Source organism: Sorex araneus, chromosome 4 (assembly GCF_027595985.1).
Source record: "Sorex araneus isolate mSorAra2 chromosome 4, mSorAra2.pri, whole genome shotgun sequence".
NCBI classification, from domain to species: Eukaryota; Metazoa; Chordata; class Mammalia; order Eulipotyphla; family Soricidae; genus Sorex; species Sorex araneus.
Genome location: NC_073305.1, coordinates 164,805,085 through 164,831,370, shown reverse-complemented (window position 1 = coordinate 164,831,370; position 26,286 = coordinate 164,805,085). Strand labels below are relative to the sequence as shown.

The 26,286-nt window shown below is 46.4% G+C and overlaps 1 protein-coding gene across 6 annotated transcripts in view; it reads left to right on the top strand.

Moving 5' to 3' along the window:
- The window catches only part of NHSL1 (NHS like 1), a 283,461-nt gene that overhangs the window by 217,047 nt on the left and 40,128 nt on the right, over positions 1 to 26,286 (top strand). For all 6 annotated transcript variants that reach the window (XM_055136654.1, XM_055136653.1, XM_055136655.1 and 3 more), the window contains exon 3: positions 21,977 to 22,104. In XM_055136654.1, coding sequence (XP_054992629.1) covers positions 21,977 to 22,104 — 128 coding nt within the window. The remainder of the gene's footprint in view (positions 1 to 21,976; positions 22,105 to 26,286) is intronic.

Below are 26,286 nucleotides of genomic sequence, written 5' to 3'. Positions count from 1 at the left end.
GAAGTGAGTAACCTTGGTGAGATGCTCCGTCCCTGCGGGGATCAGCTTTTTTCATTTCTTCAAGAGGGAACGAGATCGCCTCTACTGTTGCCTCGTTCTGGCCGGCCCCACCTGGAACTTACAAAACGCTTGGCACACAATCACATTTTATCGTGGGCATCAGAAGGCCTTCCTCTTTCATTGAAATCAGATTTTCAGCCTACATCCGCAAGCCCACAGAAATGATGTTTGAAAAGACCTTCACAGGGGGCTGGAAGATGGTGCAGTGTATTAAGGCAACTTGCTGTGCTTCTTGCCGTCCCTGGCTTGATCTCCCTGTCATCGCATAGGTTGACCGGCAGGGAGGAGAGACCGAGAGCACAGAGCCAGAAGCCCCTGAGCATTTGCAGATGTATGGCCCCATTAACCTGCACCCTGCCCCAACCTCACCACAAAAAGCACCCAACAGACATATACGTTAGAAAAAATCAGGCTAGGATAGAGCAGTAGGGTAAAGCACCTGACCTTGCCTTGCAGATATTAGACCCCCAATCACACCACATATGTTACCCCTGAGCACAGAGCCAGGAGTTAAGTCCCAAGTTATCATCATGTGACCACCACCAACCCACCAGAAAAATAAATAATAGTAATTTTTTTAAAATCTCTCCTACATAAATTGAGGTTGCCTTGGTGGGGAAGTAGATCACTGGGAGAGAGCACTTGCTTGACCATTGCAGATTTGTGCCCTGACGTCAGTCCCCAGCACCATAAAAAATAAAATGAGATTCGGGATTGTGGCTCAGTGGTAGAGTCTACTTGCCACTTAAGGATATCGGGGGGATGAAGCTGCCTTCCAGTATGTGCTAGCACCTTTGCCAGCGGGTTCATTTTCCTGTTGGACTCCGCTGGTGATTGACATAAATGGCAGGGCATTGTCTTGCTGTGTGGTCCTCTCTACTGTCCCTAGCTTGTTCTTCTAAAAACACTCGGTAGATCGAAGTGAGAAGTCATTTGAGCTAAAAAATTTTTTAGGCATAATGAATGCAATAACCTGTTCTTGTGCTTTTTTCCTACTCTGCCACTAAAGCCCACCCCACTGCAAGCCTTCATTCCCCTCACTGCTTCCTTCTCCCACTGTATTCTCTCCCTCCGAAACTTCACAGCAACTTTCTCTAAAGATGAAGCTTTCTGAGCCAGGGAGTAAGTATAGGGATGAAGTCATTTGTCTTACATGCTGTGGACCCTGGTTTGCTCCCTGGCACCACTTACGGTTCCTTAAGCACTGGCAGGAGTGATCTCTGAAGATCCCCCCAAATTAAAAAAGTACTAAAGATAACATTTTCCTGGGACTTCTGTTCTAGGAAATAGCAGATTAGAAGGGCTTGCCCTGAATGCAGTTGGTCTTTTATTTGGGGGGTTCTTGGTTGGTTGGTTTGGGGGACTCACCCAGCTCTGCTCAGGGATTACTCCTAGTTCCAAGAAGCATCGGTGGTGCCAAGGGATTGAATCTGGGTCAGCTGTGTGCAAGGGTGTGGGTGTATATGTGTATGTGTGTGCATGTGTGTGTGTGTGTTTTGGTTTTTTGGGTCACAGCCTGTGATGCTTAGGGTTCAGGGTATACTCCTGGCTCTGCACTCAGGAATTAGTCCTGGCAGTGCTCCAGGGACCATATGGGCTGCTGGGGATCATACCTGGGTTGGCTGTGTGCAAGACAAACTCCCTACCCACTAGACTATCACTCCAGCCTGTGCAATTCACTTTTTAAGGCCAGGTTTGATCAAAGTCCCTGTAGTCCCATGAAGATTTTCATGGCTGGATTTTCATGGCTGGATAGATGATCAGAGCATTGAGCATCTTCTTCGCTATCTCATCTTCTTCCTTGCTTCTCATTCTGTTATTTTCGTTTTCAGTAAAAGAAAATTTGTGAAAAATTGTTGTACCTCAGGGATAGAGCGATAGCACAGCAGGTAGTGCATTTGCCTTGCACGCAGTTGACCCGAGTTCGATTCCTCCGCCCCTCTTGGAGTGCCCGGCAAGCTACCGAGAGTATCTTGCCCACACATCAGAGCCTTGCAAGCTACCTGTGGTGTATTCGATATGCCAGAAAACAGTAACAAGTCTCACAATGGAGACGTTACTGGTGCCCGCTGAAACCTATCGGTGAACAACGGGATTACAGTGATTTAGTTGTACCTCACCGTGGGGACATTAAGTCCTCGTATGAGCGTTTGCTAAACTGTTGTTGAGAGTTAAGCCTTCTGTGTTAATGTTTTGTTAGCGGAGATTAGTTGGCTTATACATTACATTCCCACCCAATCTGGTGTGCTCCACTGGGATGTTCGTATTGTACAGTCTGGAGATGTCACTCCAGAAAATCCAGAATATTAGACTCGGCAGTCCAGCCCAGGGCAAGGAGGCAGCTGTTTGGGTCCGAGTGCGGCTGCCCAGGCTTTGGTAGAACAGGACCTTGGCCCGTTCCCCTCCCAAGGTTGCCCTGGAGATCTCAGCCAGGGACTGGATATCAGAGAAATTTCTGCAGCAAAAGTTGATGTCTTTTGCAGTTTATTCATGAATTCCTGGGACAAGGCCAGTAGATGCACTTACATGGTGGGGCATGGTTGTGACGCCTGGGGCTTCCGGAAATTCTGGGAGGTGGGGGAATGTCACCTTCTTTTATTTATTTGTTTGTTTGTTTGTTTTTGCATTTGGGGTCACACCCGGCAATGCTCAGGGGTTATTCCTGGCTCTGCACTCAGGAATTATTCCTGATGGTGCTCAGGGGACCATATGGGATGCTGCGAATCGAACCCAGGTCAGCCGCATGCAAGGCAAACACCTACCCGATGTGTTATCGCTCCAGCCCCCACCTTCTTTTCTGAACAGAAGAGCGAGGCACCTTCTCTTAATAAAACTCTAAACTGATGCTGGCCTCAACACCCCCCCCCCCCTCCATCCCCTCTCCGCCACAGGCTTGGTAAATAGCAGTGAGCCACAGGTTACGTGGGCAGGCCCTGGGCCTGGGGTTCATAAAGTGGGAAGTGAGGTCAAGGATGGAGCACCCAGGCTGAAACCTGTTCATGGCACCTCTCCCATGTAATCACTGTGTCTTATCCAGCACTAGTTGTTCATCTGTTTCATGAGGCCGCCCAGTACAGCTGCCAGCGGCCACTGGGGTCTGATCCTGGGACTTAGGCACCATTCAGAGGATGTGGACTTTTACTTTCAGGACCTGGGGTGGCATGGGAGTGAACGCCAGAGGGTTCCTTTGAAGTGACTCAGTCTGGTTATGTGTTCAGAGTCCACGTCGGTAGGTCGGGCTGGAAGCAGGAAGCTTCCAGAGGAAGCCCGTCATCGAGTTGAGAGGTGGTGGCAGCCCTCCTAACGCTTCCTCTGCTGTTGGAGCTGGAGTGGGGATGTGCAAATAGCAAGAACTCTCCAAGCATTTTGGGGGTTTCTTTGGTATAGTTTTGTTGTGTTTATTTTTTTAACCCGCGAGAAGATTTTTATTTTCTTTTTTATATTTCTTTTTAAATTTTTTTTAAATAAAGAACCATGATTTCCAAAGTTGTTGATAGTTGAGTTTTAGGGATATACTCTTTCAACACCAATCCCATCACCAGTCAAGTTTCATTTCTATGAAGATCCTACTTAGGGGCAGTCAGTGACCTCATTAATATCTGTCAGTTTACACTTTTTAGGATCAGCTGTATTTCTCTTTCTGGGAGTTGGTCTTTAGCAGTTTGCTTCCTCTGGAAATAGAACCATAATAATGACGTGATGTAAAACAGATCATGGCATGAACCGTACATTTCTCTGCCCTTTTATTTTGAAATATTTTATTGAATAACATTTTATTTTATTTTATTGAATAAATTTTATTTTCTTTTATTGAATAAAATAAAAAAATTTTATTTTATTAAGGTAGAACATTACAAAGCTGTTCATGATTGGGTTTCAGTTATAGTCTTCCAACACACATCTCTCCACTAGTGTAATTTCCCAGCACCAGTGTCCCCAGTTTCCCTCCCGCCCCCTCATACCACCCCCACTCCAGCCTTTCTCTATGGCAAGCACCTTCTCTCTCTCTCTCTCTCTCTCTCTCTCTCTCTCTCTCTCTCTCTCTCTCTCTCTCTCTCTCTTTCTCATTTTAGGCATTCTGGTTTGCAGTACAGATGCTGAAAGGTCTGTACTATCCCTTTACCTGCTTTCAACATTCAGTTCTTGTCAAGAGCAATCATTTCCAACTAACTCCTCTATCTTAACTCCCCTCCACCCCCCCATACCCTTGTGGTAATTTCCAACCATTGACCAGTGCTCCTGGTGTTTGGGGTTTTTTTGGGAGGCCACACTGGCATGGCTCAGGCGTTCCTTGTGGCTTAGTGTTCAGTGGTTGCTTAGGGGACCACATGATGCTGGGGATCGAACCCAGGCCTCCCCATGCTCCACCCTTTGAGTCATCTCTCCAGCCCTTACCAAGAATCTTGAGTGAACTTGGGACTGGAGAGATAGTCCAGCAGGTAGGGCACTCGCCTTGCACACAGCCAGCCCCGGGTTCCATCCCAGACATTCCATATGGTCCCTCAAGCACTGCATGAAATAATTCCTGAGGGGCAGAGCCAGAATACTGCTGGCTGTGCCCCCTTTCCAGCAAAGTAGGAGAAAATAGGACAACTGACATGTAAGACCCTTCTGCTGTAGCAAAGGGAAAGCATTGTCTGAACAGTGCTCTCTCCGGACTTAAAAGTAGCTACCACAGGCAGTGTTTCTTACCCTCTACAGTGGTGTGTTACTCCATCCGCTAAATTATTCTCCCTTTGTTTTCTTTTCCTTCTTAAGTTCTTCTGTCAACGAGTATACACACGACACAGTGAGAGAAATAGATGCAGCCTATCTGCCTCTAATACCTTTGACCCTTTCTCACTTCTGTTGAAATAGCAGTCTCCGACTGTCAGGACTCTATCCCTCTTCATGGCAGTTTTTCCTCGATGACAGTCACCCCCATTACCATATCATGTTAATCACCATAACTTTTTTTTATTTGCCCCCTTGAGACACTTAGCTTCCTTTTTATCTCCTGGTGTGATTCTCAGACCGGAAGTTCAGCAGCTCTCAGGCACTGGCTAGAAAGGCAAGTTCTCAGCTCTCACTCCAGACCTGTTGAGTTTGACCAGCCTGAGAGTGGGCCAGCAAACACTCCCATGCCCCTTACTTTGGAGTAGCATTGCTCCCCATATTGCTACGTAAATGTCTTCTCGATCAGGCAGCTATATTGGAAGCACCTGAAAAGCTGGACTCGGTACCTGGATTCATGGCAAGCTAAGATCCCACCCTCATGGAAAACAATATGGACATTCCTCAAAAACTAGAAATTGAGCTTCCATACAATCCAGCAATACCACTTCTGGGAATCTATCCCAGCGGTCCCAAAACAACAGCAGACATGCCTTCTGCGCTTCTATGTTCATCGTGGCTCTATTCACAATAGCCAGAATCAGCAAACAACCTGAGTGCCCGAGAAATGATGATTGGTTAAAGAAACTATGGTATATCTACACAATACACAATGGAATACTACACTGCTGTTAGGAAAGTGGAGTTATGAAATTTGCTCATAAATAGGTGGACATGGCGAGTATCATTCTGAGTGAGAGTCAGAAGGAGAGGGACAGATAGAGAATGACTGCACTCATTTGTGGGATATTAAAAAACATAAATGAGACTAATACCCAAGAATAGTAGAAACATGGACCAGGTGGCTAGGTCCATGGTTGGAAGCCTACCTGGAGGGCTGGGGGGAAAGACAGTTGGGATAGAGAAGGGACCACTCATCCAATGATGGTTGGGAATGATCACCCTGGTTAAGAACTATGTGCTGAAAGTAGGTAAAGGAACAAACATGATAACTTCTCAGTACCTATATATAAACCCTAAAAGGGAGGGGGGAGAGAGAGAGCACGTACCTGACATAGAGACTGGCTATGGGGAGGGTTGGGAGGCTGGAGGGAAACTGGGGACATTGGTGGTGGGACATGTACACGGGTGGAGGGACGGGTGTTGGAATACTGTATGACTGAAACCCAACCCTGAGCAGCTTTGTAACTGTTGTAGCTCACGGTGATTCTGTGATTCATCCTCTTTGGCAGATGCTCAGCGACACCAGGGGCCTTCCCTTGCCCTGGCCTCAGGCAGCGTTTAGCATGTTTTCTGGTTGGCTTTCTTCCTGGCTTGCCTGCAGTTAAGCAAGTCATACTGAGGCATCTGAAACACTCTATTAAAAAGGGGAGATACTTTTTGAACTTTGAGAGTCTAATCTTGAGAACTAGATGTTTTCTTCTTTTTTATTTTTTTACTTTTTGGGGCACACCTGGTGATGCTCAGGGTTACTTCTGGGCCATACCTATAGGGGCTCAGGTCCTGATCTCTGCACTCAGGAGTGATCGTGGCAGTTCTTAGGGGACTCTATGTGGTACCAGGGAACGAACCTGGGTCAGCCCCATGCAAGCAAGGCTAGTGCTCGCCATCCCTGTCCTCTTTAAGTTTTTGTTTGGTTTGGGGACCACCCTCAGCGGTACGGAGGGCTTTCTCTTGGCTCTGCACTCAGAGCTCACTCCTGGTGGTGCTGGAGAAAAAATTGGGGTCAGCAACATGCAGGGCAATCACCTTACTGGCTGTACTGTCTCTCTGGATGTTTTATGGTGCTTTGGATGCCCTGTGTCATTGAAGGGAGGACTGGTGGAGAAATGGTCTTAGAGATGTGGATATGCATTTATTTGAGTTTAGTATTTAGTATATACCATGGAAAGTGCTGTCTTATAATTACAATAAAAATTTTACTGATAAGTAGACAGGGATAGAAGAATGAATAATCAATCTTAATATATATCTAATTTTATGCTTCAAAGTCGATTCTGTATTTGAAATCTTTCGTTTAAAATTGTCATTACTTGGTATCAAATTACCTGGGAAAATAGTCCTTAAAGTGGTCTGTATGAAATCTTTAAGTCCTCATGGCTTAACACAGTTTTTCAGTTTTTTTTAACAAATCACTGGGTAGCTTAAAAATAATTTTGAACGTCTATAGTTTCTTATTTATGTTCTTATTTGTTGATTTTTAAAAGATAATTGAAGTAAATTGCTGTCAACTGTTTTGAAGAGTTATGGAAAATCCAAATGTATTTTTGAAAAATTTAAAATGCTTGACCACCAAGGCAATATATAACAATATTAACAGTGTGGTTTCATTATCTTTTAACTGTTGCCAAAATGCTTAAATTACAGAGCCAGAAGGTAAATCCTTCTACTTTAAAATCTATTTTGGCTTGATTTTCATTAAGAAAAGAATTTCTCGGATGTTTACAAAGCATAATATTTAAGTGCAGTCAATTTTCCTGCGTGCTCAATTAAATGCTTAAATTAGATTCTTTAGAAATATAATGCTCAGGGCTGCAGTTGGACAGGAATTTACTTTCCTGTTAATAAGCTTCCTAAGCAAGCTTATGTGTTCTCAATCCTATGGTTCTGGACCAAGATAGGTAATAGAACTGACCTCTTACCCTGTTGTTGATAGTTTGATGGCTACATAACAAGAATAGAACTTTTGGAGACCTGGATTTACAAGGAACTTTACACCTGGGTTTCATAATCCTTAAGACAGGTATCATGTCTGCTTCCCCTCAGTTCCCACAGAAATATTCTAAACACACGTCAAAGAAGGATTGGCAAAGGGCTTTCAGTGTCGCTAGTAATGCGTTTACTGTCAGTAGCAATGGCTTGAAAAATCGTGATCTGAAGAAGGGCGTATTTTTAGGCTGTGGTTTATCATAGTGCATTCTCACTGAAGCGGCACAGCACCACCATTATTTTTATAATTAACGTTGGAACTGGAGTCCTTCCAATTTTTAACGACCTTGAATTATAGAGGGAGGATTATGAAAGATTTAATAGCGTTTAGAATCCACATTCAAGGTTTTAAAATATGGTATGGTTAGAAGATGGTGCTGTTGCAAAATAACAAAATTGTGCTTTTGACCCCAGTCTTGCAAATCTTCGGTAGTAATTCATACTCCTCCATACCTACCCCACCCATTGGACCTGAAAAATGACCCCAGAGCCTTCTTAGTTGACCCCTCTGGCTTTGAATAGGGCAGTACTTGTTTCTAATACTTTATCATTCCTTTCTCGCCTTCTTCCCTCCCCACACTCAACAAGGTAGTGGACTTTACACTTTTCTCCTGCCCATTCATCTTGCCATACCATTTCCTTGGTTAATAGAAACATGACATGCACACACCCCTGTCTTTTAATTTTTTTGTGGTGTTTTTAGGGGACTGGAGCTATAGCACAGCAGGTGGGGTGTTTGCCTTGCACACAGCCAACCCGGGTTCGATTCCTCTGTCCCTCTCTGAGAGCCCAGCAAGCTACCAAGAGCATTCTGCCTGCACAGCAGAGCCTGGCAAGCTCCCCGTGGTGTATTTGATATGCCAAAAACAGTAGCACCAAGTCTCACAATGGAGACGTTACTGGTGTCCACTCAAGCAAATTGATGAGCAACAGGATGACAATGATACAGTAATTGTTTTTAGTTTGGGGATCACTCCTGGTGGTGCTCAGGGCTTACTCCTCATTCTTTGGTCTCTCCTGGCAGTGCTTGGGGGGTGGGGGAACCATATGTGGTGCTGGGGATCAAACTGGAGATGGCACGTGGAGAGCTATCTCTCTGTGCTATCTCTCCAGGTATATTGCTCTGTCCTGAAAACAAATCCCTTTTTATTCTCACTTCACTTTCCATTTCTAGCTCCTAATTCTGCACCTCACCTACCACCACCATTTAAGAAACCAAACTTGTACTTAAATTTAGTTAGTTTGGTTAAGAACTTGGTTCTTGGGGCTGGAGTGATAGCACAATGGGTAGGACATTTGCCTTGCACTTGGCCAGCCCGGGTTTGACTCCCAGCATCTCATATAGTCCCCTGAGCACCACCAGGAGTGATTCCTGAGTGCAGAGCCAGGAGGAACCTCTGAGCATCAATGGGTGTGAGAAAGAAAGAAAGAAAGAGAGAAAGAGAGAAAGAGAGAAAGAGAGAGAAAGAGAGAAAGAGAGAAAGAGAGAAAGAAAGAAAGAAAGAAAGAAAGAAAGAAAGAAAGAAAGAAAGAAAGAAAGAAAGAAAGAAAGAAAGAAAGAAAGAAAGAAAGAAAGAAAGAAAGGAAGAAAGAAAGAAAGAAAGGAAGAAAGAAAGAATTTGATTCTTGTGGAACTAGTACCACATTTGGTCCCCAGCTCTGAACACTGCCAGGTGTGCTCCCTCCCCTTCATTGGGGGAAAAAGTCAGTAACAAGAAATTTTACAGATTGATGGTAGAAATGCCTATGTATTCTTACACCCTCATGAAGTAAGTTGCTTTTTCCTCATAAACATTCTTACTTAACAGTGATTTATATGGGATGTTTTCTTTTTGCTTTTTATTTGGGGTAGGGGCTGAGGGGGTGTCTCCCAAGTGGTATTGAGGAGGCCTGGGCCCAGACTCACTGGTGCTTGGGCAACCTCCAGAGCAGCTTAGGATGCTCTGAGTACCATATGCAGTACCAGGGATCAAGCAAGGGTCAACCGAGTGCAGAGCAAGTGCCTGACCTGCTGTCCTCAGTTCCTCTGGCTCCAGCTGAATCCTACCTAACTGGGGAGGGCCAGGAGCAGCTTAAAGTAGGTAATAACATCATGAGAGCATGTTGCTTTTCGTAACATCCTGCAGAGGCTATCCCTGGTCACGTGGGGAAACGTCCTGTTCTCCCAGAAACCTAACTGGACAAGCAGAGTACCCACACTCCCGCTCCTCGACACCCCCCCACACGCACGCGCACGCACGTACACACACACACACACACACACACACACACACGCACGCACGCACGCACGCACACTTTTTTCCTTTGTCTCTTTACATATCCTCCTGTTCCGCCTCTTCATCCAGCCCTTCACCTACTTCCTTTCCCGGGGGCTGGGGAACCCCGTTCTGTGCTCACCTCTCACACTTGCTGAGTCCTGTTCCAGTAATGCCACACCCTGCTCTCCTCTCAACTTTATCCCTTAGTACTTGGGACCTTCTAGCACACTATGTGATTACAGTTCTTATTTGTCTGTGGCCTGTGTCTGACAGCTGACTTGTGCACTTGGGCCTTCTTAAAACCATACGCTCGGGGCCGGAGCAATAGTACCGCAGGTAGGGCGTTTGCCTTGCATGTGGCTAACCCAGGTTCAATCCCCCCTGGCATCCGACATGGTCCTCCCAGTACTGCCAGGAGTAATTCCTGAGTGCAGAGCCAGGAGTAACCCCTGAGCATCGCTGGGTGTGACCCATAAAGCAAAAAAAGAAAGCTATGTGCTCTACTACAGGAGCAGGGATTTGTTTGTTTGGTTTACTGTAGTCACCTCTCTGTCCAGAACAGTACCCGGAAGGTCCTAGGTACCTCATAAAGAGTTGCCCATTGCTGGAGGGTTGGGGTTGCTATTCCCTGGCATCCTAGTGCATGAGGAGCCTTGGAGGAGGGTTGTTCTGGGGGCTGATGACTTCTTGTGAACTCTGATCCTGTCTTGGGAGGAGGGGCTACTCCAACTCCTCACTCCTTGGCCATTCCCACATTAGAAACACCAGCTAATCCTCTCTATTTTATCTGCAGTACTGCTGCAGGTCTGAGGAATATGCCATATGGTTTATACTACTGAAGAAGTCTAAGCTAGCACCAAAGGTTTGGAGCAAGTAGAGAATGCATCGTGGGGAAAAAGGATTTGGGGGAGCTTTAAAAGAAGAGTGGCTCGGGGCTGGAGAGATAGCACAGTGGATAGGGCGTTTGCCTTGCACACAGCCGACCCGGGTTCAAATCCCAGCATCCCATATGGTCCCCTGAGCACGGCCAGGGGTAATTCCTGAGTGCAAAGCCAGGAGTAACCCCTGTGCATCGCCAGGTGTGACCCAAAAAGCAAAAAAAAAAAAAAAAAAAAAAAAAAAAAAAGAAGAGTGGCTCTCTCAGGACAGACCTCACCAAGATATAATCTGCTGCAAATTCTGGTATGCGGGTTTTGTGGCTGAAATCTCCAGGCTTTCTCGGGGGTTGGAATGGACTACCTCCCCCCACCTCCCTGTACTTCCGGAGGCCTTGGCAGTCATATCTATACCCCAAAGCTTCCACCCAATTGAAAAGCTACTCCAGCCTTACCGTCCTGATAAAAATACCAAATGCCATGAACAAACACCATGCCCTCTTAGCACCTGTACTGCAAACCTTAATGCACAAAAGTTTGGAGAGAGAGAGCAAGACAGAAAGTGCCTCCCATAAACGGAGGCCGAGGGTGGGGTGTGGGGGATGGTGGTGGGGAAACATGGGACATTGGTGGTGGGAAATGTACACTGGTGGAAGGATGGGTGCTGGACCATTGTATGATTGAAACCCAATTATGAACGGCTTTGTAATGGTCTATCTCACAGACATCCAATTAAAAATCTTTTTAAAAAATAGTAATGTGGTGTTCCTGCCCAATTCAATCAGCTTAATCGATGTCTGAATAAATAGCAATACACCTACACTGTATTGTAGGTGTATTGAAAAAAAAAAAAAGAGGAGTGGCATGTGGTTCAGTCGTCCCGAAGTGGTATAGTGACTCAGATGCCCTGTGAGCATGGCATCAGCCCCCAGTGGCCCTGGAAATCCCCAGATGCAGTTATCTGTACTAGAGATTGGGAAGCAGCAAGAGGAACATGTACTGTGCATTAGTACTGTTAGCTAAAGTAAACTAAGTATTTATAAAGTCATGGGCAGAAAGGGTCAGAAGATTTTCTTTTCCATATTTATATGCCAAGTCTACTCCTGTTTTCCTACCCCTGTGAGATACCCACAGTATTTTTACCTACTAGCCTGCTTTTCTTTGAAGCAAAAGATAAGAATGCTTCCCTAATCTTGATTTCAGAAGACCTTAAGTACCAGTATTCTTTTTTTTTTGAAGGAATGAGGGTGGGGTCTAGGGGAGTCACCGCCAGCAGTGCTGAGGGCTTCCTTCTGGCTCTGTCCTCAGGGATTACTACCAGAGGGGTTCAGGGAACTGTCTGCAGTGCCAGTGATGGAACCTGGGTCAGCTTGTGCATGCCAAATACCCTCCCCAATGTACTGCCTCTCCAGCCTTCATACTGGTGTTCTTTAAGATGCATATTTCTTATTTAATTGTATGCCTATATATGTAGAGATATGGAAATCTGAGGATAGAGGGAAAAACATAAACTGTTAAACTGATTATTCATGGAACTGGGCTGGAGAGAGAGCACAGGCAGCCAGGCCCGCACCTTGAATGTGGCCCCGGTTCTAAGCCCTGTGGCACACATGGTCCCCCAAGCACCACCAGGAGTGATTCTTGAGCACAGGACCAGGAGTAAGCCTGGAAGGGTTAGGTGTGGCCCCTGAACCTAAAATGAAATGAAATGAAATAAAATAATCAATCTAGTCTAACAACTTTAGCACAGCAGGTAAGGCATTTGCCTTGCACATGGCCGACCTGGGTTCGATTCCTCTGTCCCTCTCAGAGAGCCCGGCAAGCTACCAAGAGTATCCCGCCCACACAACAGAGACTGCCAAGCTACTCGTGGTGTATTCGATATGCCAAAAACAGTAACAATAAGTCTCACAGTGGAGACGTTACTGGTGCCTGCTATAGCAAATTGATGAACAGGGTGACAGTGCGACAGGAAAAACATTAACACCTGAGGTTATATGTGTTGATTGGATAGATAACGACGAGTTTAGGGTTTATTTTCTTGACACATTAAGAGTGCTGTAGAGATAAGCTGAGGAGGTGTAGTTTCTCATTCTAAGCATCGTCACTGTCTGTGTGTTGTACTTGCACATCTGCTAGGGAGTCAGAACACCTACACCCCATGTTGGTGCAAAGGGTTGGAGCAAGTTTCTTTGTGTCAGAGGTTTCCTGTGTGACGTGTAGGTAATGCTACCCCCACCATCTCTTAGGGTTGCTGTCAAGAGATTTTCTTCAGAGTAGCTTTTGCACAGGGCCCGGGTTCTTGTGATCAGTATAATTTACTGTCAGGTCTGCTGAGAACAGTTATCCCAGCTTGCCTTTCCCTACCCCGAGGAGTTACTCTTTGTAGGACCTTAGATCTAAGGCTCTCAGACCTGCCATTGAGGTTTCTTTCCCAGAGTTGCAGTGCAGCTCAAGCAGTCTCTTGAGTAGCCAAGTTTGGTTTTCGTGATGCTCAAAGTTTCTTGCCAAGGGGCAACTCTCTTGCCCTCTTCCGTCCCCATCCTGCCTATGCGTGTCCTTGGAGATCCTTGGAAATCTCTCCACCTCGTAGCATTTCCTGGTTCCATTATGTGATCCTGGGGCTGCCATGGCGGTGAAGCCCTGCAAATGGGGTAGCTTCGAACAGCACCTGGATTGCTAAGTACTGGATTGTCTTAAGTCCAGAGCCAGGTGCTGGCCACTGTGTCTCTGGTAAACTCATCAGTGGTATGGATACACCATACTTCCTGTGAAGCTGTAGGAAGTAGGTGGATGGATCTGGAGGGTATCGTGCTGAGCAGAACAAGTCAGCAGAAGAAGGACAAATAACCAGATTATCTCCGTTATCTGTGGTAGATTTGGAAACAAAACAGGAAAACAGTATCAAATGATGACAAACCCTGGACCTTGGATGCCAGAACTGAATTTCTGTACCCGCTGAGGGAGTGGGGAAGGAGGAATGAAGAAGTAACATAAGAATGTTGGTGGAGGCAGGGACTTACGCCCTTGGTGGTGGTGAGGTGAGACCAGGACCATGAACACTATTATAACCGTGTCATCTGAACTGGAAATGAAATTGAAATTAGTGAAGGATTAAAACAGAGGGGATGGAGACATAGTAGCAGAGGTAACTGTGCTGTGGCTTATCCTGGTTCAATCCCTGACTCCACGGGCTCCCTGGCACCGCCAGGAACAGAGCCCCTGGATACCACCAGTCGTGGCCCCTGAAATAAAAAAAAAAAAAAAAAACACTAGAGGAGCTTTACATTGCCATTGCAAAGGCCACACCAAAGCCTCTCAACCTTGTTCAGGAAGGGCTGGAAAGAGACATTTAAGTGTTTTTTTTTTGTTCTTTTTTCTTTATTTTGCTTTTTGGGTCACACCTGGCAATGCACAGGGGTTACTCAAGGCTCTGCACTCAGGAATTACTCCTGGCGGTGCTCAGGGGACCATATGGGATGCTGGGAATCGAACCCGGGTCGGCCGCGTGCAAGGCAAACGCCCTACCCGCTGTGCTATTGCTCCAGCCCCCGGGAAAGAGACATTTAATAGGGAGAACAGGCACTAGGAATCTGCAGAATCTTAGAAGCTGTTTTATCCATCTGTTTGCAAGAACCATTTGAGCTGTTTTGGGCTGAGTGTTTTGGGTTTTTTCCCTCTTCTTATTAAGTTACCGTGAATTACAAATATCAATGAATTTCAGGACTGCAATGTTTCAACATGGATCCCTTTACCGGTGTCCATTTCCCTTTACCAATTGCCACCCCCACCTTGCTTTTCCCTCCCATCTGCCCACCTGCCCTTATGAGGAGCACCTTTTTATTTTATTTTATTTAAATTTTATTGAATCTCCGTGAGATACAGTTACAAAACATTCATGTTTGAGATTCAGCCATACAATGATCGAACACCCATCCTCCACCAGTGCACATTTCCCAACACTAATGTCCCCAGTCTCCCCCCACCCCCATCCCAGTCCTCCCCCTACCTCTATGGCAGACAGTTTCCCCAATACTCTCTCTTTCTCTACTTTGGGGCATTATGTTTTGCCCAAATTTTCCCACCACCATTTCAAGACTGCCTGTCAGGGACAGACACTAGATAATTTATTTTCCATTGCTCATTTTGAATATCATGAGAGTTCTGGGATCCTAGATTGTAGATGGTTGGATGCCAGAGACATCTCTGTAGGGCACCAATCCATTTTGGGATTCAACTGGAAGACTCCGGACCAGGGCTGTTGATGTGCCAAGGTGGCACCCGGAGGAAGCTTGTGGGCGTGACAGCTAAGCCACAGAGCTGGCAGAGAGCCAGGGAGGGGCAGCCCAGCACCTTTGCAACCATGCGGCCTGGAGTTAGTCCTGGAACCCGCATACCTGTGGGTGCTCTTGGACGACAAGATTCCATCTGGAGTAGGCAGGGAGACTCAACTACTCCATCTAGGGTGCCCCAGAGAGGCACCTTTTTAAATAACTTTTGACACCGTGGTTTACAGTGCTGCTGCTAAGAGGGTTTCACACATAGCACTTTAGTCCCCTCCAGTCCCCTCTCTCCCTCCAGGTTGAACGTGTCCCCCCTCCATCATTACAGTGGCCTGTCCTGTGCCCCTGCCCCACTCCCAACTGACACATACTTCCTACTAAAGAATAGTTCTCCTGTTCTTTGGACATTTGTTATTCCACTACTGTGTTTCGTTTTTTCCCAGAGAGGAGATGATTCTGTATATGTCTTGCCCTCTAACTTCATTCAGCATGAGACTTTCCAGACCCATCTATGTTACACCAAATTGCATGATTTTATTTTTATGTATAGCTGAGTTATATTCCAATTCCAATGTACCTTAGTTTTTGTATCCAGTCATTTATTCTTGAACACTTGGGTTGTTTCCAGATCTTGGCTATTGTGGACAGTGCTGCAAGGAACATAGGGATGCAAATGTCTTTTATCCATTGTGTTTTGGGACCCTTGGGATAGATGCTAAGAAGAGGAATTGCTAGCTCAGATGAAAGCTCAGTTCCTAATTTTGGGGGCAGTGTCCATACTGTTTTCCAGAAAGGCTAGACCAGTCAACATTCCCACCAGCAGTGAAGGAGCGTCCCCTTTTGTTGCCGTACCCATGCTGACACTGGGTGTTCTTGTTCTTTTTTGATGTGTACCAGTCTCTGTAGTGTGAAGTATTATCTCATTGTTGTTTTGATTTGCATTTCCCTAATAATTAAGTCACATACACATTTTTTTATATGCTTCTTGGCTATTTGTATGGCTTTGTGCCATTTGTATGGCGGGTTCGGGGGTTGAAGTTTGGGCTATACCTGGATGCTCAGGGCTTACTCCTGGCTTTGCACTCAGGGATCACTCCAAGTAGGCTCTGGGATCATGTAAAGAACCAGGATAAAACCTGCATCGACCCCATGCAAGGCAAATGCCCTACCTGCTATATTATGACTCTGGCCCCCATTTTATATGGCTTCTTTGAGGAAGTCTCTGTTCATCTCTTCTCCCCATTTTTAAATTTGTGTGTGTGTGTGTGTGTGTGTGTATGTACTATTTCCTCACTTGCTCATGAAGTAGGATTGCCCATCCTTGGTGAAGAGTAATTATGGGGCTTGTTTCATCCCAAGGAGTCACAGAAGAAGCATAACCCAGGTTTCTCTGGCCGGAGTTGCAGTTGCTGGTGTGAGGAGCCTGGCATCTGACCTGCACTGCCCACGGCGGAAGGACAGGACAGTGGGTAGGGTGCTTTCCTTGCAAGTGGCCCACCTTCGTTCCATCCTTGTCATTCCACGTGGTCCCTGGAGCACCACCAGAGATAATTCCTGAATGCAGAGCCAGGAGTAATTCTTGAGTAACACCAATGTGGCCAAACAAACAAACAAACAAACAAAAATGAACTGCATTGCCGAGTGTTGTTCAGACTGGAACTGTGTGATCATCATGCATGGAGTGCCAGCCTGGTCCCCAGAAGACTGCGGAGGGGAGAGTCGCAGCCTGCTTGCCTACTCTAGGGCATCCTGCAGACTTTGGAACTCTGAATTGCTGCTGTCTTGCTCATTGGTATCAAAGGTTTAAATTTCAGAACCGAATCTAGAAAATGGAATTTCAGCAAAGTTTTCCAGTAAAGAAATTTGTTTTTGTTGCTGTTTTTGTTTGGGGTGGGGGTGGGGCTACACCTGGCAGTGCTCAGGGCTTACTCCTGTCTTAGCACTCAGGACTCACTCCTGGTGCGGATCACAGGGATCATTTATGAAGTTGGGGATCAAACCAAGGTTGGTTGCATGCAAGGCAAGTACCCTCCCTGCTGTACTGTCTCTCCAGCCCCAGAGAAAAAAATTATTTTGAAAAGAACACTTGCAATCGGCTTGCAGTAGACTTTTTTTTTTTTTTCTTTTTGGGTCACACCCGGCAATGCACAGGGGTTACTCCTGGCTCTGCACTCAGGAATTACTCCTGGCGGTGCTCAGGGGACCATATGGGATGCTGGGAATTGTACCCAGGTTGGCCGCGTGCAAGGCAAGTGCCCTACCCGCTGTGCTATTGCTCCAGCCCCATGCAATAGACTTTTAAAGACTTACTGCAGAAACGGTTGAGAGGCCAGGGCCCAGTTAAATTCACCAGTATGGCTCAATGAGCATTTAATTAGATAAATTTAATTTTTTTTGTCCTACATTTCAGACTTTAGTTTACTAAGAAATGCCTGTTCATTGTTCTCGAGCTAAAGCAAATAGTTTGAAATGAAAGGGAGGAGGAGGAGGAGGAGGCGGAAATTTGTGGACAAGAAACCAAAGGATTCAGCAAACAGTGACACCTTTATCCAAGCAATCCAGCGAGAACAATAACCCGGTTTTACTCTGCCTTTCTGTTGCAAGAGGAGTGTGTGCTAAAGATAGACTTTGGAGCCCATTTAGTGTAATGTTTCCAGCCTGTCACTGCTGGCATAACGCAGCTTTCAGGGACACTTTGCCTTGCAGTTACTCTGGGTTTCGGGTGTGGAGTGTCTTTATTCACCATGGCTTACCCTTGCTTCTACCCCACTCTGCAGACAATAAACTCAGTTTTTAATGAACAAAAGCCTAGTTTTATAGACCAAGAATGCTTGCCACTTGTTGAGAGGAACATTTCCTAGATTTCCCCAAGAATTAGGATCAGAGAAGAGCCCGTAGAATCTGATGAGCTTAGTGGATTTCAGAAATTTGATGAGAGTGGAAAAAGAGAAAAAAAAAAAAAAGTCATCTGGCGTAAATGACACTGCCAACCGGCGTTGGACGCTGCATCATATTTCATCAGATTCACTGCTGCTCGTTATCCTATTTTACACATTTCTGTGACATAAGTTTCATGGTAGGAAAAAGAGGTGCTGTTTTAAATTAAGCTCAAATGGTGACATCAACTGGAAGTACTAATAATTACCAGTCTTTCATGCATTGAACACATAAATAATAATGGTATGATATTTGGTCTTTTTAGATTTTACGCGTGTCAAGTCATTTTAGCCACTTTAAAATATGATCTGGTCTAGCCATCCTTCCCTTTTTCCCAGCAGAAGAATCTATTATTATTATTATTATTATTATTATTATTATTATTATTATTGTTACCACCAGGCTGGAGCGATAGCACAGCGGGTAGGGCATTTGCCTTTCACGTGGCCAACCCAGGTTCGATTCCTCCGTCCCTCTTGGAGAGTCCTGCAAGCTACCGAGAGTATCTCGCACACACGGCAGAGCCTGGCAAGCTACCTGTGGCATATTTGATATGCCAAAAACAGTAACAAGTCTCACAATGGAGATGTTACTGGTGCCCGCTCGAGCAAATCAATGAGCAACGGGATGACAGTGATACAGTGATATTATTACCACCCATACCCAGCAGAGCACTGGCTTAGGAGCAATGCCTAGCGGTGTTCTGGAGCCCATATGTGATGTTCGGGATTGGAATGGAAATAGGGTTGGCTGCATGGCCACATAAAGCTAACCCCCAAAATGTTTCTCCAGCAGAAGACCGTTTATAAATACAGTCTGACATGGTACCAAAAAACAAAATAGAATGTTTGGGGTTTTTTTAAAATATTTTGGCTGGAGCATTAGCACAGTGGTTTTTGCCTTGCACACGGCTGACCTGGGTTCGATTCCTCTGTCCCTCTCAGAGAACCTGGCAAGCTACTGAGAGTATCCTGCCTGCACCCACACCCGCACCCGCACCTGCACCCGCATCCACATGGCAGAGCCTGGCAAGCTCCCCGTGGCGTATTCGATATGCTCGAGTGGGCACCAGTAACATCTCCACTGTGAGATTTGTAAAATAAAGTATCAAATATTGTAGAATATGTAGAAATGTTTCTCACTGAAAATAGATTAATATGAATAAGTCCTTATTAAAAATAAGTTGTCCTTATTAAGTCCTTATTAAGAATATGTGCACTGGTGAAGGGATGGGTGTTCGAGCATTGTTTAACTGAGACTTAAACCTGGAAGCTTTGTAACTTTCCACATGGTGATTCAATAAAAGAATAATTTTTTTTTTAAAAAAAGAATAAGTTGTGTTCAGGCCAGAGCGATAGAACAGAGGGTAGGGCTTTTGCCTTGCATGCAGCCCACCCGGGTTTGATTCCTGACATCCCATATGGTTCCCCGAGCACTGCCAGGAGTGACTCCTGAGTGCAGAGCCAGGAGTAACCCCTGTGCATCTCTGGGTGTGACCCAAAAAGTTAAAAAAAAGAAAAGAATAAGTTGTATTCTAGACAGTTCAGAAGGATTTTTTTCTTTTTCACTCAATGTTGAGTGATGGCAGATTCAGCCTACAGATTATTTTGCCCTTCAGTAACTGAACAGTACTTAGCTGTCTCATGATTGCATACGCACATTTAATGAGCTTGGCATGTTAGAGGCTTCTCATGACTTTCCATGGGGTGCTTTATAAAATTTGATTTATCATTCTGGGTTAGAAACTTTCTTCATCCACTCCCACTGTGAAATAGCAAAAAAAAAAAAAAAAAACAGGATATTTTTATTCTCCAGTCGAAGAATTTTTATCAGCAATTGTGGTCTCTCTTTTGAGGAATAAATCATAGATTCCGGGGCTCGATAGGAACTCTGCCAGTGCCCTACTTTAGCTCTCTGTCTTCAGGTGCATGGTTCTGCGATGCTGTGCCAACGGGAAACTTCTAAACTCTCGCACATTATTGCATTCCTTGAGCCTGTGCGGGGATTTAAAGGAACCTTGTGGCAAATGATTCCCAGAAGCGGGAACGCTCTAGGCACTTCGAAGAGCCAGTCACGCTTTGCTTGTTGCTCTTCTTGCCTCCTGGTAAGGAATCATCAGCGCCTTGGGTCCTCTGGGAAACTCAGAGACTGAGCAAGGAACCCTAGTCTCTAATCCACCGCTGGGCCCCCCCCAGCCCCACGCCCCCTTGTGGTTACCCCCTCGTGGTGTCACGCAGGCTTCTCTAACTGCTGCACCGTCATTCTGAATTCTCTACGCCTTTATTAGGCTGTTGGACTGTCATGGTCACTGTCATCCCGTTGCTCATCGATTTGCTCGAGCGGGCACCAGTAACGTCTCCATTGTGAGACTTGTTGTTACTGTTCTTGGCATATCGGATACGCCACGGGGAGCTTGCGCATCAAAGTTAAATTGAAAACTAAACATAAACCCAGAGCTTGATGCTCCATGATTTCTCACGCCCCCTTCAGCAGGTGAGTCTCAGAGGCTGGACTCGCTCGATTATTTCTATTTTGACAGAGTTACGGAATCTACCCGATGTCAAAAATTCTAGGAATAAGGAGAGTAGGAAAGATAGTACAGCAGGTAAGGCACTGGCCTTGCGCATGGCCGACCTAGGTTTAATTTCTGGTATGAAAGATGGCCTCCTGAGGAGACCCCTGAGCACAGAGCCCAGGAGCAAGTCCTGAGCACTTGTGTGGCTCCCAAACAATCACTTCACTTGTATCACTTGTCATCCCATTGCTAATCGATTTGCTCAAGTGGGCGCCAGTAATGTCTCCATTCATCCCTGTTGCGTGATAGTGTAGCTCAATGGCGTCTACTCGCTCCAGGAACACAAAGAGCGTCAAACCATTCATTCACAGTTGTTTTTTTTTTTCCTTTTTGGGTCACACCCAGCGATGCTCAGGGGTTACCCCTGGCGTTGCACTCATGAATTACTCCTGGCGGTGCTTGGAGGACCATATGGGATGCTGGGGATCGAACCTGGGTCGGCTGAATGCAAGGCAAATGCCCTACCCACTGTGCTATTCAGCGTTTTGACGAAGAAGTCTGACCATCTCGTAGGTGCTCGGCCACGTGTTCTTTTGACATCCTGTAGAATCCAGTCGGTAATAGCTCTAGGCTAGTGGTCATCCCTAAATTATATCACATGTCCAGCCCATCTGATTGTTGACGCCTTGGCAAATGAAACAGTGTCCCTGATTCTTGATCATCAGTGGAGGTCGGAACTCCAGATTCCTTCTCTCACTTGAGTGAAATGTGGTATTCCAAGCATAGCTCTTTCGATTCCTCTTTGGGAGACCGGAATAGCGTTCTTATCTTGTTTTCGCAGGGCCCAGATCTGTGAGGCATATGTTAGTGCAGGAAGAAAGGTGGAGTCGAAAAGATGTGCCTGGAGCCAGAGGTTCTTCGTCCTCTTAACAACTTATTTTAGTTCTTCTTCAGTAACAAAAATGGGCCTCATTCTCCTGCTCCCAAACAATACAAAAAGTAAAAAATTCTAGGAATTAAGACTCTTGAGTTCAGGGCCAGAGTAATAGTACAGCAGGTAGGGTACTTGCTTTGCATGTGACTGACTCAGGTTTGATCCCCGGTACCCCTTGTGTTTCCCTGACTACCACCAGGAGTGATCCCTGAGCCAGAACCATGAGTAAGCCTTGAGCACCGCTGGGCATGGCCCAAAAACAGCCCAAAAGGGACTCCGGGTTCAAATTCCAAGTCCAGGATGACTTGCCGGGTATTACAGAGCCAGCGGACACACTCCCACCTGACCCCCGGGCTGTTCATGTCAAGGAGAATCCGTTTAAAGTCTCGGAACACAGCCTACGGGAGCAGGGACCGGAAGTGATGCTTAGCCGGCTCCATGGTCACCTTCAGGATGAATATTATTACTTTGACATCGTATCGTGGCTAGGGAAAAATGCTTTTAGAAGAGGGCAGTAAAGAGAAGGCAAGGCGTTCTGGGTTCTCACGTCCTCTCTTCCCCCACCTCTGCAGAGTGTGATAAGCTACGGCGAGATGGCTACCGGAGTTCTCAGTACTACTCGCAGGGGCCCACCTTCGCAGCCAGCTGCAGCCCGCAAGGTGAGGATTATCAGGATGAGGATGATGACACAGACCAGAAGGTAAGTCTTCCACTTCCTTGGCATCTTGGAGTAGAACCCAGGTCAGGAAAAGGATCCAGTGGAAAAAACAGGCGGAATAAGAATAATGCCTGTGAAGAGATCATCGGGAGGGGACCAGGGCATTGCTTAAGGGGTTGACCCCATTGTTTTGCATGTGTGAGGCCCTTGGTCAGATCCTTTGGCACTGTGTGCCCTCCCCGCCCCCGTCAAGGCGTAACCAGGGGTGGCCTCCACAGCAACAAAGGTAGCAACCAGAAACGAACAAGATAAGCATGTTTATTGAAGGGAGATTATTTGTGTTGAGAGCTGAGTTGAACAAACTAGTTTGGATCAGGTAGCATCTAGTCTTGCAAGCAGTAAGAGGCTCTGAGGAGCTCTACAAATGCAAGACTAGGTAAGAGAGCAGGCCCAGGAGGTGACATTGGGCACAGAGCTGCAGTGTGGGCTTTGCAGGGTGGCTGGCTTTCAGGGGAGGTGCTCAGGCCGTTGATGTGGCTGGTGCTGGTCAGGTGATTCTTCATAACTCCTCTGAGATTCCATTTCTGGAGGAGCCACGATTAAAACTCAGCTTGGTCATATGGGACTTGTGAATCTGTTTGAACCTGTTACCTTGTTTTTTAACAAGTCGGCTTGGGTTTTTCTGTTCGTTTGCTTTGGGTTCATTGATTTTGGGGTCACACCTGGCGGTACTCAAGGCTTGTTCCTGGTCCTGTACTCAGGGATCAGTCCTGATAGGGCACCGGGGACCATATGGTGTGCTGGGGATCGAACCCAGGTCAGCCTCATGCAAGGCCAGCACACTCTACTACCTCTTCAGCCCCCTGTGTTAATTTCTTAGTTCCGGGGAGTTTGCTAAAACTGCTGCCATTCTACTAGGATAACTCCAATTCAGTGGTACTGAACACATGCTCTGTCTTGTTATGGACTTATGTTATTGGTGGGTTACAGTGCTCTCTGCCAGAAACTGGGCATTTCCTTATCTCTACCCGGTCAATAAGTCTGATAGGGCAGGAGAGACAGTACAGCGTGTCAGGTGTCCGCCTTGCATGCAGCCAAGCTGAGTTTGATCCCCAGCATCCCGTGGTTCCCCAAGCCTGCCAGGTGTGATCCCTGAGCACAGAGCCAGGAGTAAGCCCTCAGCTCCACTCGGCTAGGTGTGACACCCTCCCCCACCCCCAACAAACAATAACAACAACAAAAAAACAGGACTGAGCTCTGCTCTCGGTTGACAAAGGACCCGAAACTGATATGGACGTGAACTTCCACTGGTCCTTATCCTCTCTAACACTTCCTGTGCACCCATGACCCTCTTTGGAGTCCCCACTGTCGTCAGGTGAGAGCAGCGGCGGTGTCAATCATTCAGATGCGCCCACACAGTGCTTCTTCGTGCCTGATTGGCTGCTGGCTCGCGATTGACTCGCTCATGCCTGCGCAGCCAGTCAATCCCCCAGGAACCTGCAGTCCGGAAGTAGTTGTCCACTCCCCACCTATCAGAAGTCTCCATTCATCTGAATGCCAGGGATGACTCTTGATTCTGGAGCTTTCAGTTGATTCTGGAGCTTTCAGTGAAACAAACCTTGCCTTGGATGGAGCGTTGACATGATTTACATAACACATAAGCATTGGTGCTGTGAGAGAGAAGGACGGGTACTTCTGGGGTAAAATGAAGCGGAATCAGGAGTCAGAGAAACTGTACAGCGGTTAAGGCCATTGCTTTCCGTGCAGCTGACCCTGGTTCATAGCCCAGTGTTTGGTCTCCCAAACACTGCCAGGCGTGATCCTTATATTCAGTGCCAGGAGTAAGCCCTGAGCCAGGTGTGACTCTAAAACAAAATAAACAGCAGGATAAGACAGAAGGGCGGTTATAAGTTTTGGGGGGTTGTTTGTTTCTATTTGGGGGCCATACCCCAGCTGTGCCCAGGGTGTACTCTTGGTGGGGCTTGGGAGACCATACAGGGTGCCGGGGGTGAAACTGAGCCGGCCTCATGCAAAGCAAAGTCCTTGCCCGCTGTACTATGTCACTTTGTTAGCACTGCACCTGGTAGGTCTGGCAGATGCAGTTTTTTTGAGTTTTTTTTTAATGTATCACCGTGAGCTACAGTTACAGACTTACAAACTTTCGTGCTTATGTTTCAGTCATACAATGATCGAGTACCCATCCCTCCACCAGTGCCCATTCTCCACCACCAGTGATCCCAGTATCCCTCCCACCACCACCACCCCACCCCCCCAGATGCAGTTTTAAAGGAAAAAATAGTGACTTTCCTGAAGCGCAGGGGTGAGCCATGCAAAAAGCAGGGAGACTGTTCCAGGAAGAAGGCTCTCCTGGTGATTCTTTAGGATATTTGTTCTGGGCCAGACAAATTAGTGAGATCCCAAAATTAGTGAGATAGCTGTAATTGCCTCAAGGAACGTTTAGCTTTCAGTTTAGCAGAAATAATTGGGAATCAGAAGTTTTGTATAACTATTTCAAGCTATCCAAAATGCTTATCCTAAAATATTTGTAAGAGACATTCTTCTCACGCTGTCACTTAAGGATTGGGAAAGGGAACCAAATCTAAGAAAAATTAATTTTAGGGCAAGTTGTAACAGATAAGACATACTGAGATCAAAGAAGCTACCCTTGGGGGGGGGGTCATTGGAGGGGCCTGGGAAGTGGCCCTGTGACTTAAAAAGTTTTCCCAGCAAACACGAGGCTGTGAGTTAAAGCCCCCAGAGCCTGTTTACACTCTTAAGGAATGTTTTTTGGGGTGTATCACTGTGCCTTTCAGGTACTGATTTCCTTATCTAGAAAGTGGGGGGAGGGATGGAGTAAGATTGGTCTTTAAGATCTTGAATGAACAGGCTATTCATTCATTGACTTACTCAGTAAATATTTATTCATTTCAATTCTTAATGTAATTTTATTAGATCAATAAAGTCCAGATTGAAAAAAAACAAAAAAATAAACATAACTGAACTTAAATAAATTTTATTTTCAAATAAAGCCTACAGTAATAGGAAAAAAAAATAAATATTTATTCAGTAGCCCGGCAAGCTACCGAGAGTATCTTGCCCGCACGGCAGAGCCTGGCAAGCTACCTGTGGCATATTCGATATGCCAAAAGCAGTACAACAAGTCTCACAATGAAGACGTTACTGGTGCCTGCTCAAGAAAATCGATGAGCAATGGGATGACAGTGATCTCCGGTATGCTAAGCCTTTGCTATGGGTTCTGGGAGTCCATAAACTGAAAAGTGAGGGGGAAAGGTCATCGATATAATACAACAAGAGGAGATGGGAAATCTGCAGCGGGGTGAAATGATGGTTAGGAGAATGTGGGAGGGGACGTCTCTGTGAGGGTATCTTAGAGCAGGCCTTGGAATGAAAGGTAGGAGCGACGTGTGAATCTCAAGAATGTACCCCCCGGATGGAGGCTGGTCAGTGCAGAGCCCAGGGTCAGAAGCGTGCTGGGGACTGTGGGTGGGGGATGCTGGTGATCCCAGTAATGTGCAGCCTGAGCATCAATGCATCCTAGGCCCCTCGTAATGAGCCAGTGGCCTAGTTGGCCAAGTGTTTCCCGGGAGTGGCCCCAGGCCCCTCAAGCACTGTCTGGTAGGGCACCAGCTCCCAAGTGAAAAAGTACAAAGGCCTGGATACATGAAAAGTCAGTAAATTAAGTGGCAGGGAGAGAGCCAGGAGTGAGGTAGTGGTGACACTGGGAGAAGATCATGGGTCCGGATGCACAGGACCGCCTTTGGGTCCATTGTCCCAAGGGGAGGTTCGAAAACACGCGGTACTTTCCCAGGGGTGTGACTGGCACAAGCATCTCGAAGATTACTTACCTGCCGCTCACCTCTCCTCGCTGTTGCCTAATCAGTGCTCCCTCTTTGTTGCACCAAGAGCTTCATTCTAGAGACACTCTGGCTTTTCTTTCATCTTGAAGACTCCCGTCTTCAACCTTTCATCCTCCTCCAAAGCCTGTCCCATTTTCCACTTCCTCTTTATAATAGAACTTCCCCCTAAGAACTGTCTGGACTTGCAGCCAACACTGCCTGTCCTCGCGCTCTCCTTTGAACCCCCTCCAAACAAACGTCTGCCCCCAGCACGCCCGGAAATGGCTGCTGTTGAGCCCATCCAGTCCCTCTGTGTTGCTAAGTCGAATACCTGATGCTCAGGCCTCATCATCCACAGCCCCTCAGT